Below are 14,993 nucleotides of genomic sequence, written 5' to 3' on the forward strand. Positions count from 1 at the left end.
ATTTCGACAGCATTCAGCCTACTTTCATCCCTGTTTTTCCAAGTCCATACTTCGCTCCCATACATGAGGGACGGGACCAGGACTCTTAATAATACTGATATTATATTATTATAATGTCCAGTATTTTTTGTAGTATTTGCTCGTTTGACTGTAAAGTATGAAAAAACCATTTTGGCGTCATAATTACTGCAGTGTTCTTCTCGATATTTCACTCAATTGATTTCAAAGAACACTGAAATTTGTAGGCTATATCGCTCAAAAAAAATTATCATAGAGGTACTTGGGAGCTCTCCCAAGAAAGAGAAAATAAAGTGGCTGAACTGCGTTCATAACATAAAACAGTAACATTTTAAAGACTTACAACAGTGTTCTTCTGGGGGTGCGATAGTTAAAAGAAACTATCCTCATAAACATTTTTGTTACAGACAATCGAACATACCACTTTCAAGCTGAAGATGAGAATGACCAGCGGGCGTGGATGTCTGTGTTAGTCAACTGTAAGGATGGCGCTCTCCGGAGGGCCTTCCGGGAGGGGGAGGAGGGCGGCGGCGGAGCGGGTGACGGGGAGGGGGGCCATTCTCTACTGGACCTGCACCAGGCCATCATCAGGGCTGTACTGAGGTTGCCGGGCAACCACGCTTGCTGTGATTGTGGATCAACCAACGGTAAATAAACTATTTGTGACAGTGAGTCTTGATGAAATGCCTCAGTTGTTAAATCCATTACTAACTTAAATAATAGTCTACAAATATTTTAGCATAATTTTGAAAATATCGTTGAGAATTTATTGTCGAATTCAAACTCTGTATCGAAAATGTATTCATTATTTTATTACTGTTTAAAAAAAGAAAAAGTAAATTTAGAATATATGTAAACAAGTTTTTAAAGATTTATTTTAATTAGCTACGTATTTGTTTGATCTACAAATGACTAGAATATGATTTCAATTGACTCAATAATAAAAAATAAATTATGTTTCAAAATGTCCTGTTAGGAAAATGTTAGTAAAATCAAATTACATAATTATTAAATAAATTGATATTCTTGATCATAATTGTCCTTATTGAAACCTTAAACCTTCGGCAGACAAGGCTCTTTTGTCTATGAGCAGCACGGGCGGTGCATCAACCCACTGCTTTAAATTTTAAATAAAACAATATCACACTTATATATCTCACTTATTTATTATGAGATCACTTATTTATTTCAATACAAAACTGAAAAGTCTTCTTTTTAGTATTATTGTAATTTTAACATATTATTTTTTATATTAAATGCAGTTCAAGCAAATATCTTTGCGGTGTTTTAGAGCATGCGGGCAGTGGCCATTTGACTTAATTTTATCTCGTTTTCTTATACACAGCACATATCTTGCCTGCTTCTGTAATTTCACCGGGGGTTCACCTCCAGGAGGTTCTTTGTTCATATTAAGAATATCCCGTATAGTGCTTCCTATTTCCTATGAAGGTACCTGTTATAATTTGTGTTCATAAAATTTATATTCATACCTCTAGATGCCACGTGGTTGTCAACGAACTTCGGAATAATAGTCTGCATCGAATGTTCCGGAGTCCATCGTGACCTTGGGGTCCACATTTCCCGTATCCAGTCCTTAACCTTGGACCGCCTCACCACGTCACAGCTCCTGCTGGCTCGCCACATCGGGAACCAGGCCTTTAATGAGGTCATGGAGAGGACACTCAACCCCGCAGACAAACCCACACCTGAAAGTACAATGTAAGAGCCGTTCAGTTTATCCTCACAGAGATAAAATAAAATATATCCAAATATTTATTATAATCGAAGACATAGCTTGTTGGCAGTTAGAATCTAATTTTGGTACTCTTTATGCAAATTTGATTGATCCAAATCAAACCAATTATATTATTTCTTTCCATAAGGATGTTCAAATGGTCCGCGACTCGGTTGGACAAGAAGTACTTCCTGGGGCTGGATGTAATGCGGTTGTGCTCAAATTTAGTGTTATTTAATGATTGAACTTTGGTTTTATCAGAATTTTGTAGGTCTGTGTTAAATCACCATGCGCTTATTTCAGTTTATGTTAAAATTTTATTATTTAATTTACGTCATTAAATTTATGTTTTTTTTTAAAGCCAATCAACAGGCTTATGAAAGCCTCAATGAATTGGCATTAATGATAAAAAATATATTGTTTAAACTTATCCTAAACAATATTTACGGTCTTAGAATCTTAGAAACTATTTAAAATTAGAGTAGGCATGGTCAATGGTCATGGCAAGATCTAGGCAGACATCGCAAGTGTGTAATCTTCAACCCAGGAGCGATAACACCGCTTGCTTCTTGATTGCTTGCCTTAGCTGTAGGAGAACACAATGACAGTACTGTTTAGTGAGATTTTGTTAACTGCTCCAAGGATCCTTGCCAAAGGTGAGAAGAATCCAATGTTGTTTCTAAAATTTCCTTAGCAAAAACAGCATTGGTGAGGATGTCATGGGCATCTATATAGTTAGATATTATTTTGTGCAGGAATAGTAAACCACCCAAAACCCTTCTCAATTCTAAACTGTAAATGTGAAAGTATTCATGTGTATTTGAATTATTTTTATGTCTGTTTATGTTTTATTATTTGTAGTCCTTTCTGATCTTGTCGTTTATATGCATAGTATACTTTGTAAATGTATGTAACTTGTTTTCGGCCAATATTATCATGTTTTCGTAAAAGGCCCCAAAGAGGAAAAAAAAACATGTTTCTTCAGTGTCCCTATACCGATTGAATTTGAATTTGGAAATCAATTAGTAATGTGATATTGATTGTATCTTTTTTACACAGGGAGGAGAGATTGCAGTTCATCAGAAGCAAATACGTGGAGAGGCGTTGGGTTCTGAGAACGTGTGCTAGTGCAGAGGAGAGAGCCGGGGAGGTGGAGCATGCTGTGAATAACGGGGAGCTGCTCCAACTACTGCAGGCTATAGGAGAGGGTGCTGACCTGCAGGCTGTCATGCCTAGTTCTGTATGTACTCCTTACTTTTAACTTATTTTCTACCTGTATGTACTAATTCCTTCAAGTTGTGGTCCTGTAGCTAGTGTCTTGGGCTACAGAGTCATGGGTCAGAGGTCCGAGGTTCGAACTCTGACCATTTTATAATTGTGAATAATACAATTTACTGAAAAAGGCTCCCAAAATGTTAATATTTATGTAAATCATAACAACACATATTTAAAAAAAAAAGGAAAGGGTTATGCTAAATCAACTGATTGTGGAATGGTCTATTGCAAGATATAATCATGGCGTTATCTAAAAATGCATTTCAAAAAAAATTCAATCGATATCGATAATTGCAAAAAGAAGTCCCCCTAAATAATATTTATTTAGTCGAATATGAAAATCTTTTTAACAATTTATTACTCACTTGATCCACTTAAATATCAAATTCACGCAAAAGAAAATATGTATTTTTGTAGTCATTGGAAACATACTCAAGAATTAAAACTAAAGGGAATTGAACGTTTATACAGATTAATTAAATAGTTAATAATAAAATATAAAGGATAAAGTTTTGGAATATCATCAAACAACTGTTGGAATATCATCAGACAACCAAAGCTCTTCATTAGCATCTGTGATCAACGCCTTCTCCAATTCAAATCAGTATGTCTGGGTTCATGATGTAGGTTAAAATATTTATAGAGGAATACCAGTTTCGTGGCCTTTTTATTACCTGTCAACTGAACTAAACCAAAAAATAAAAAGTATCTCTCTAGAGCTGCTGTTGTTGAACTACACAATGAGGCAGACTTATCTCCAGTGATTTCCTTATTCAGAATTTTTACCCGAGAGCAGCCATCAAGTCAAAAACACTCGTCCAGGTTTCTGGTTTTATTTCACATACAGAACTGTATTATTCATCCGCCTGGACACAGAAATATATCAGTGATACATATCCTTCGTACCCTGCTACGATGTGCATATTTACATTTTTGTATGTACCTGATACTATGTGTATACCTGTAGGACATGGAGGAGACAGCGCTCCACCTGGCCGTAGTGCGTGAGATGGGCGACGGGTCGCGGCTGCCTCTGGTAGAGCTGCTGCTGCAGGCGGCGGGGGCGGGGGGGGCGCTGGCCGAGCGTGCCACGAGCGCGGGGCTGACGGCCGCGCACCTGTGCGCGCTGGCCGACCGTCCCGAGCCGCTGCGCCTGCTGCTGCGCGCCGGCGCCTCCACCGCGGCTCGCGACGCGCGCGGTCACACGCCGCTTCAGATTGCCCAGCAGATGGGCCACCGCATCTGTCAAGAACTGGTAATATATACATATTTATTTATTACATTTACAACACTTACACGAAAAAACATTAATATAAGAAACAGAATATAAATTCGTATAGCAAGGACAGCTAAATAATGGTACATAGTATATAAAAAAAAATACAATGTACATAGACTTGGTGCTAAGTCATGCCAATCCTTCTTATGTGTGCTTATTTCTCAACTATGGGAAAATATACAGTGGGTAGGAAATAATTTTATGTGTCTAGGAAACTAAATTAAATCATAAATAACTTTGTTTTAATGCAGGACTTTTTCACATAACACATTTTTTTAAATAAAAAAAATCTAATATATTTGTCTTCGACGGAACTCTTCATAGGAGATTTTGTATGAAAAGTGAAGTGAATGTTTTATGTACTTAAATATTATGATTTTTTTAATAGAAAATTTTAGTAGACTGTATCCATATAAATTGGTACTTAAATCTCTTACCTGATAATTTTAATCAAAGATTAAAATATTTAATTTAACTTGTTAATTTGATCTGACATTTCTTTTTACATAAGTACATAAATATAACACGTATTTTGAATGTTTAATATATGTTTATTTTTGCTTTTTTGCTGAAATGTAAATGGTATAATATTCTTTGTAGATTTCATGAAAAAATAAAATAACCTTGATATTAATAAATATGCTAGAGTGTAATAAAGAAATACCTCATTTTTACGTTCCTCAATTTTACATTTTCCCGCTTTTTACGCTGAAATGTTTAGGTCCCATTTTTTCCATACATTCTCATTAAAATATCCCCCAATTAACGTTTTTTATAACCCCGGTTTTACGTTGAAAATTTTACAAAACTCATTCCATCTGTCAAAAGACGCCGAGCCGCGCGCGTGCCCAAAATTTGCCTAAGGTAAATAAAAAAATGTGTAAATTGTTGTCTCAAACTAAATCCAAAGTAGGTTCAGTATAATTGACCATTTTGTTTAAGTGTCTAATTTTGACATTTTACTAAATTGTGGCATACGGTTGACGCATGTTTAGGAAGAATAAAGTCTTTACATTAATAAATAACGATGCAGAAAGTTTAAAATTTGGTAGAAAAAATATTATTTGAAGTTATAAACATATTTGGAAAGAAGATTGTGTAAACAGTTATCATAAAAGTGTGAAACAGTTTTGCGGCGATGTAAATGACAGTTGAAATTATGTGGTGCCACACTAAAAAAAGTGATACCATATAAATAAAATATCTCAATATTTGGGGAAAAAAATCATTGTAGGCACTTTATGCAAATCCAAATGTTTATTTTCGTGTTTTTAAGGTTAAGTACCCACATAAAATTATTGAAACATGTATTTTTTTTAAATTCAATAAAAAAAAAACACATGACATGGTACTGATTGAAAAAACATTTTTTTTTAAACGAAATCATAGATAAATATGAATAATCTCCAATTATTACTGTTTTTACAATTTTACTGCAGTTTTTCATTTCCTTACTTTAGCGTTTTCCTCACCTTAACACTTTTTTTTGCTGCTCCCTTGAAAAACGTAAAACAGGAGTTTTATTGTATAATGATTAGTGTTGTTTTTAAAATTATAGGCCGGTGCAGCTGAATTTTTTGTATGGATCTAATAATCAAATACCCTCGGAAAATTTTATTCCTTCGTTAAAGAAAATTTATAAATTATACTTTTCTTAATCACTTTCTATCAATATAATAAAATATATTTTTTTTTGTTTTAGTTGGAATGCGCAGACAAACGAGAGAAGAGCATGTTTGAAAATATTAATGTGGATTGGAACTTATCACATGATGATGGCTCCACAGACTTCTCAGATGATGACACCGTTATTGATGAAAGGGTGAGCGTCTTACTTTGTAAATCATTATGAAACACACCACATTCAATTGTATGATTATTAAATTCTTATATTTAGTTAGCTATGCATTTATAATTCAGTAGTTACTTTTTTTTTGTTGTTATATTAGTTTAGAACTACTTATACTTTAAAACATAAATAATCTCCATCAGGAGAATAGGCTGAGCCATGTTAGATGAAGACTATCCTAACCAGAGGACGCTCCATATAAATTTAGACTCTCCCGCATAGAATTATAATATACCAGAAGCGTAGAACCAAGTTTGAAAACATTGCACTGTGTCCAAAATTTCCCTAACTAACCCCCCCTGCACGACATCCTGCCTGCGCGTATGCGTGAAGTGGCCGCGTCATGTTGCCAGACCGCGAACAATTATTATCATAACACAAATAAAAGTTAATTTTATGTTATATAATGTTAAGTTTTACCACAAAAAATATTTTACTGACAGGACTGTAAAAAAAAGGTACTTTTATTGAGTAAACGTAAAAAAAAAGTTAATTTATCATTTGGTCATTAAGTAAATTAATACCGTTTAATATTTTACTAACGCTTATTAATAGAAAGCCGAGTAAAAAATTCGACTACCCTGGCCAATACTAACAAAATGTCCATCTTGTTTTATTTCACAATCTGACAGACGGTAAAATAATCAAATTCTTAAACAATATTATTTGTGAATTCACTACTCACACATGAAATATGATCCCACCCTATTCCCATTTAATCCCAGAAGTATTTTGACAGTTCAGTGGTTTTTTATTATTATTTGCTAATAGACTATCAAACTAAGCCAAAAATATAAAAAAAAATTATGTATCGTATTATCAGCGTTATGATTTTTTGAAGTTTTGCAATTTTGAAATTACTCAGCCTCAGTTCTCTATGGCTTCCCATAAACCAGAAATCTATCACAACACTATAATTGGTTGATTCGCGAGAACTCGTGACATTATTCAAAGTAGTTTTAAAAAAAAAAAATTTTAAACATTTTTTTATACATTTTTGAGAAATTTTGCCGCACAAATAAATGCTCTAATTTTTACCATGCATAAGAAAACATTTCCTTTATCCAACTTCCCGTAGCACTGAACTTCCTCATTGCAGTGTATTTTAATCATTTATTGCATGTAGGCAACATATGATCAGTCTTCAATTTGAAAAACCACATTTCGCAATAAGATTTCGAAGCATAGTAGCTTAATGCACTAACATTAACAATTTTTATGCTTAGATTAAGTTTTTAGATTTTTACGGCCTTTCAAATAAATTCTATTTAGTTTGATCTGGATTATTATGCCGTTGTTCATTCTTCTTCCTGACTTTTCAGACTACATTGCAGTGTCCACAAACTAACATAGTGGGCGCAATACATGTCATAGTAACCCAGAAAAACAGTACTCCTACACTTCCTTTTTGGGTAAAATGTTGTAACATAACAAGTCACAATATTTTACTTTTAAGAATCATGTAGGCATAATAAAGCTATCAACAAATGATCCATGTTCATTGGTGTGATGATGAATATTTCAGCATAACGGTAGCGTGACTCCCGAGAAGAAGAGTCGCTCCCGCCCACCCTCGTACGCGGGCGGCGGTGGCGGAGCGGGGGGCGGCGGGGGCGGGGACTCCTCCCCCCTCACCTTGCGCTCCCGCTCCTCCACCTGCGACTCCCTCCACGCACCTCATGCGCCACCCACTCCCAACACTCTCCCCAGGAAACCCAACATGTGTGAGTATCTTTTTATTTATTATGTGTGAGTCATCATAATCATGCTCTTAGTAGCAGTTAATGGTGGTGCAGCTTGGTAGAGATCATAAAGCCAGAGTATGCCACAAACCTGGACCAGATTTGTACACAAACATTTTCAGGTAATTAATCGTTTGGAAATAGTACATTAACATGTAATTCTTGAAAGGAAGCTGTTTTTGCACATTTTATTGTATTGGGTGTTTTTTCAAGTGTGATAGAACCTAATAAAAAATAAAAAAATGCTGTAGGCAATTTTTTTCATACAAAATAAATTTAAGAGTACTCCTCACTAGAGAAACCTGTTCTAAGAAGGACTGTACACTGTTCTAAAATTTATTCATATATTTCACACATCACTCAAATTTTTTTTTTCTCTGCTAATTTGCTTCAGCCAGAATTGAAAAAAAAAACTTTAAATTGAAATGAAGGAATTAAATACTTGTTGGAATGAATTCGTTTTTATTGTGTTTTAACAAACGTCCTCCGCGACTAGCAGTTACGTAGCGCAGTCGGTCCAATTTTTGTCAGTTTTTCCACCTAATCCTGCATTATCTCCAAAATGGTGCGTGTTATATTGACTTCCAATGCTTCAAGAGTTTTTGGTTTGTTTCCATAGACTCAGACTATAGGAAATAATCCAATTGCGTCAAATCACAGCATCGTGGAGGCCAATTAACAAGACCATTTCTGGAAATGATGTTGTCGCCAAACTTGTCACGCAGTCATTTCATGGTTTTATAAAAACCCACGTATGTTTGGCGTACTGACCACTGATTTTTATAGTAAAATTCCACAATTTACAATCATTTGAGTGTAAGGCAATTCATGATTTATTTTACTATCGTTGTTACTGAGCACAAATATAAATTGTCATTATTAGTTTGACCAGAGACAGTATTACCAATCGAAATAATTCATAATTTATTCTTACTGGCATTCTCTTGCCTTATGTACTGCACTAATGTAGCAAACATAAAAAAATTGTTACATAAAGGTTAATATTTTATGTTACTATTTATATGCCAGTCTAGAGACTATGAAATATCGCTGAGAAAAATACACCTTACCGGGGATCGAACCCACAACCTCATGCATTGTGCGCTAATCATTACAAATGAGGTGTCCTATATTTAACGAGCACTTGAGTATCATTTTATTTTTATTATGTAATTAAATCAATAATAGAATTTATACGAGGTGTGGCAATTAAATTCTGAGAATTTAGTTGCGGCGCGCGAACCGGCAACACTGTATGACTGGTTAGATAGGTTCCACTCAGTCGCAGTGAAGATTTAATGGTAATCGGGCGTCTGGTTCTTTTTTTACGGGTGTTCTTCGGCTACAAGTTTTTTAACTTGGTCGCAGAAATGACTGACTCAATTTTTAAGCAATGTGCTGTGATCTAATTTTTGGTCATAACTGGTGTAAAACCTGCAGAAATCCTACGAAAATTACGGCAGGTGTATGGAGATAAGTGTCTGTCACAATCACGTGTGTTTGAATGGGCAAAACGGTTCAAAAATGGTTGTGAATCGTTGGATGACAATCCACAAATGCCGACCGTCTTCGAGAGCTAGTTCTGTCTGACCATCGCCTAAACCTTTGTGCGTTATCATACGAGTTAAATATAAATAAAGAAACAATTCGGAAGATGTTACACGAAAATTTGAATATGCGAAAGCTCTACGCGAAGATGGTGCCCAAAATTCTCACAATGCAACAAAAACAAATGCGAAAATCAATTTTTGACGATTTGTTGTCTCGCATTGAGAGTGATGGCAGAGACTGGATGGGCCGTGTAGTCACTGGAGATGAGTCCTTGATATTCAAATATGATCTCGAGACCTGTAGACAAAGCCTACAGTGGATGGAAGAAGGTGGGGAGCGCCCAACAAAAGCAAGGGTGTCAAAATCGCGGCTGAAGACAATGCTGATCATTTTCTTCGATATTCATGGCACTATTCACCGCGAATATGTGCCTGAGAGCCAGTCAGTGACTGGAACGTTCTATGTTGAAGTCTTGGAGTGGCTGTGGCAGCGTTTTTTCTGTTAACGACCCAAACTCGCCGCAAACGGCTAGCTTTTGCACCATGATAACGCGCCGGCTCATTCCTCCTTGTGAGGGACTATTTAGAGAAAAAAGGTATCCCAACGTTACCGCATCCACCATACAGCCTTGACTTGGCCCCCTGTGACTTTTTCTTGTTCACTAAAATGAAGAGTCACCTCAAAGGAACCCATCATGGCAGCGTAGAGGCCGTCCAGGAAGCTGCGACCGTCATCTCGAAAGACCTAACTTTAGAGGACTATCAAAGCTGCTTCCAATCACGGGAAACGTTAGAAATGATGTGCTGAGTTAGGAGGGGACTACTGTGAAGGCCGTTAAAAAAGTTTGGTTGTTAACTTTATTTACAAATTCTCGGAATTTAATTACCACACCTCGTATTTTAAAATTAATATATTACAAATCTGGTTGTGGTCCCGTGGTAGTGTTGTGGACTCACGGATCAAAGGTTTGAGGTTCTAATCCCACTCTACCGCTACTCATTTCACATTTAATCATTTATTTAAATAATAAAAACTAGCATACTTATATTGTCTTTAAAAAAACATTGTTTTAAAATGCTTTCATTTTCATCTAATTGAATTCATCCGGTCAATTGTAATTATTTAAATTGGGAAATGGAATTTGTAATTTGGACAGCAAAACATTGGCGGCCTCCGTGGTGTAGTGGTCAAGACGCTTGACTCACACACGGAAGGTTCCGGGTTCGATTCCCGGTGAGAACACAAAAATTAAAATGTGATTTTTCTCAAGCCTGGGTGCTCTGTGATGTAATTCACCACTATAATTAGGCCTCCTGGCCTGTTGTGGTGCAAAAAAAAATGTTAATGTTAATAATGGAATCCTCTAAAATATTTATTTTTTCTTACAATCGATTTGTCATTCTCACCTTCATCAAATCACAAAAAATCGTTTTCTTTATGTGTAGAAAAAGCAAAAGTTTTATAACTAAACCATTTTCTTTTTCCTGGGACATATAATTTTTTATTTGTGGTAAAATGTACTTCAAATCTGTAACAATATTACATACTCACTTGCTAATGAATAGGTTTGTTCATTATTTTTTCCGACAAATAACTGATCCGAGAGCATAGTAATCTGTACCTTATAGCTGAAATGCTGGAAGTCACATTTGGTAAATGGTTCAGGAGAGTGGTTTAAAGTTGTAAAACTGTTTCAAATGTATCTCTCTAAGTAAAAACACAATTTATTGCTGTTTTTTTTTGGATTTATAGGCTTTTGATAAGAATATTTAAGAAAAAAAACATTTTAAATATGGACTATCAAATAATTATGGGACTTCAAGGTTTTTTGTTCTAATCGCCCGGCTCGCGCCCTAATTCCTCCTCAGACTTAAGTATAAAATGTCATGTAGAATATTTAATGAAAAAAAATGTATTTATAAAACTTTCGTAATGCAAAAACATTAAATTACGTGCCATGAATTAAAACATGAATTATTTATGGAAATAACAGGTATATATAAATTTACTGACATGATATTAATAACAATAAAACAGTAATTGAGAGTAAACAGCTTGTGAGAAAGAGCAAAGTAAAATAATGAAATTAACGGCAAAAGAAATGACATAATGTTGAAGTATGGTTGATTATGACGATAAGACTTAATCTTGTGCAAAATTCCTTGCTGCTTCAGAGGTAGTTTGTTATAAAAATGGTGGAATTTATTCAGTATCCACTACCTTAATACCTGCAAACCATTTAATTTTCTTGAAAGCATAAGTATTATTACTGCACTACTGGTGTTTTAGAAGAAGCTATTTCAGTAGTGGTATACCTGAGGACTGAGGACTCCAATGTTTTTAGCATTAATAGAATATGAATATATGAACAAAATGACATTCATAACTTAATTTTGCCAAAAAAGTGTTTTTTAGCCTTTCAGCTTTAAGGTACCGATATGAATAAACAGAAATTTCACATCCATGAAAACATTATGCATAAAAACAAAAGACAGAAGAGAGCATTGTAAAAAAATATTTTTGAACTTGGAACAGTGTGTAATATTTTAAAATAATTTGCCATATTATAAATAATAATTCTGTTTAAGTACCTACCTAAGACGAATAACTACTTAGGCCCCATTGATCAATGGTAATACATATTTGAAAATCAGATGTGAATAAATAAATTTTTAAAAGTTTTTTTTTCGTTCAAAAAGAACCTTTTTTAAAAATTGTTTCTATTACTCTACTGATGTAACAGCTGGCCCATATTAGCTCACTTTAGCAATAAAGAGCCCTTAGTGAGGCATTTCTGTAGTAAATAAAGTAAATACCTTATTGTATTAGGAGAAAGCAACGTTTGTAATTATTGAATCAAAACAGTGAAAATACGGATATACATTAGTTTTAAACTCATAATCAATCTACAGATATTTTTCTTCAATCCAACCTAGAACATACTTAATAAAAGTATAGATTATTATTAATTTGTTTTATTAATAAAACTAAATATTTCCGTTCTTATGTTTGATCCAAATATTTCGATTTTGGAGGCCATTTTCAACAAGTTGTAAATAGCTCACTACTAGAAAATCGGAACAAAGTTGTGGTAGGATGGAGTTCGAACCTCAAACTTCTGATTCATGTGTCCGGCACAATAACCCGGTTCATATATTCTGTAAGGTCCTTTTAAATTGCGGGATCGAAAACGATTTTTTTGGGATTTTTTTTTTAAATGGGAAAGGTTTTTTTAACTGAAACTATGTGTTTGTTTTCTTACTAACACCTGTGTTGGAGATTAATGTTTGCACTTGATCAGGTAATGTGGGTAGCCTGAAGAAGCGAGCAGCACCGCTCCCCCCGGGCGGCGCCCTCTACCCCCCCCATCACAACACCCTCGGCCACCCGAGGTCCACCCCTTCGCCCAACAGCGACAGGAACTCACTCGGTACCACACTACTAATACCTGTCTAACCAATCTGTGATAAATATTTTTATATTATGAACATTCACAGATAATATTACTAGTTTGTTAATTTGTTTCTTGTTTTTCTTTATGTCAATAATTTTTACAAAAGACGTATTGGCATTGACATATTAATACACATAGACATTCCCTGAGCCTTCAAAAATGATGACTCTTAACTTATGCCCAATCGCTCAGTCATGCTCAACGTAGTGACACGAAAACATACCCATAGTTACTGAGTTTGTTCATTTTACCAGAGCTGCATTTAACGATCATGCATATACTACCTAAAATTGGAGGATACTCATTTTTGGTACATAAAAAAGTTTGTATTTTAACGTTAACAATCAACGTTCGTTTTTGGAGAATCCTAATCAGATTCATTCCTTTTAGTTTCGACACATTTATTTCTTTTCACTGGATTTTTACCTCACGTAACTTAATTTAAAAATGTATTCCTATCAGTGCATCACTGTAACCAAGAAGAGCTTCGCAATTGCACCGCTAGGCGTAGTTTGACATTTACAATAAATAATATTTATATTTACCAATGAAAAGGTACACAATCCTTTTTACAATGTTTATCTGAAAGGTTTTTACAAGTCTTCATGACACATGTAGGCATTTTTGTTTCGATTCTAAAAGTCGCCCCTACCTGACGATCGAAGAACAACTAATTTCGCGTTGGGCATGACTGAGCGTTTGGGCATGAGTTAGGTCTTATCATTTTTGAGGGCTCAGGGCATGTCTATGTATTAATATTTCAATGGTTAAAACGATGCATTGTTTTAATATTAAGAAAAACAAGAAACTAATATAAAAGTAATATTTGAATGTTCTTTATATGAAAACGTTCATCTCACGATCATCCGCTATTAGTCAATACATGCGGAGGGTAGGAGAGGGAATTCAGGAATACGGATAGCACTTTTTGGGTTGTCAAGCGCACAGCTTGTTGATGTTTCGGATGGCTCAATGCCCGGGTGATGGGCGTTGCAATGTGTTCCAAAATATCTGCAAGACAATGTATCGACACGCAGCATAACAACATAGGAACTACTCAGTATCTAAAGAGGGCGTGAAATCTAAGAAGTTGATTCAAAGTATATTTTCTGCGGCGACTTTAAGCACTATCAAAAAGCTTCTTAGCTTAGTCGGCATCTTTTGAGCAAGCCCTGTAAATGCCTAGTCTTCCACATTTCCTTCTCTAAAATGTTCTCCATTTCTGTTGTCATTTGTTACATCTTTTAAAATTAATTATAGGGCGCTTGTGTCGAGTTAGAAATGTGTAGTATGAAAAATGTAGAATACCTAATCGTAAAAGAAACCCATGCTTGTTTTTTCGTAAACTCCATCGGATGAATATTAAGTATATATATTTGAATTTCCATAGTGATATTACCAAATTTTATGAAGTGCCAAGCTTTGTGGTCTCATGCAGTTGGTACCCACATGTCATTGTGATATAACATGTGATATTTCTTTTCATGGTCATGTCATACCATATTTATATGCTATAAACTTATTAATAATAAAAAAGGAATGGCCCACGCTCAGACGCTGAAGTCTTTGCGGACTTTTTTTCCAATTTATGTTATAGCTTAATTTAAGATGTATTTTTTTGAAAGTGTATTTTGTAATTAAAATTCTATGTAAATGTATGTATGGAAAAATAAACAAATAAAAAAATACGCTTTTATATACGCAATGTCAATTTATCAGTTTATTATTGTGATTGCAGGGGGTACATTAAAGGCAAGACCGCAGCAGCCCCCGCCAACTCCCCCTCTAATACCTCCGCCATCACAGTCTGTCCCCGGGACCCCTCTCCATAACGGTAACTCACACCATCACAATGCTGAAGACCCCACACCACCACCCAGAAAGGTAACTATTTCACTTACAAATTACATAAATCTACTAAAATTATATTTTCAATTTTACTGTTAAATAATATTACGCTGATCACAATTAATATAAAGTCAGTAGCAATCGCGCGGAGGTGAAAAATCCTTCATGATTATTTAATTGTTGCTTTATATTCGGTTTGTTAAATTAACAATGAGGTTAACAGGAATATTTCATTATATTTG

General features: G+C 34.9%; 1 protein-coding gene across 2 annotated transcripts in view; it reads left to right on the forward strand.

Annotated features, from left to right (window-relative positions):
• The window catches only part of Asap (ArfGAP domain of ASAP), a 143,726-nt gene that overhangs the window by 122,180 nt on the left and 6,553 nt on the right, over positions 1-14,993 (forward strand). The window contains exons 8-15 of one of the 2 annotated variants that reach the window (XM_088237901.1): positions 426-665; positions 1,515-1,737; positions 2,813-2,993; positions 3,996-4,283; positions 6,010-6,129; positions 7,682-7,880; positions 12,751-12,879; positions 14,642-14,787. In XM_088237901.1, the coding sequence (XP_088094027.1) occupies positions 426-665; positions 1,515-1,737; positions 2,813-2,993; positions 3,996-4,283; positions 6,010-6,129; positions 7,682-7,880; positions 12,751-12,879; positions 14,642-14,787 (1,526 nt within the window). The remainder of the gene's footprint in view (positions 1-425; positions 666-1,514; positions 1,738-2,812; positions 2,994-3,995; positions 4,284-6,009; positions 6,130-7,681; positions 7,881-12,750; positions 12,880-14,641; positions 14,788-14,993) is intronic. The other variant, XM_088237902.1, reaches the window with a different exon arrangement.

The sequence above is a fragment of the Micrasema longulum genome, unplaced genomic scaffold, assembly GCF_059751315.1.
Source record: "Micrasema longulum isolate JH-2025_06_02 unplaced genomic scaffold, ASM5975131v1 h1tg001802l, whole genome shotgun sequence".
Classification (NCBI taxonomy): Eukaryota; Metazoa; Arthropoda; class Insecta; order Trichoptera; family Brachycentridae; genus Micrasema; species Micrasema longulum.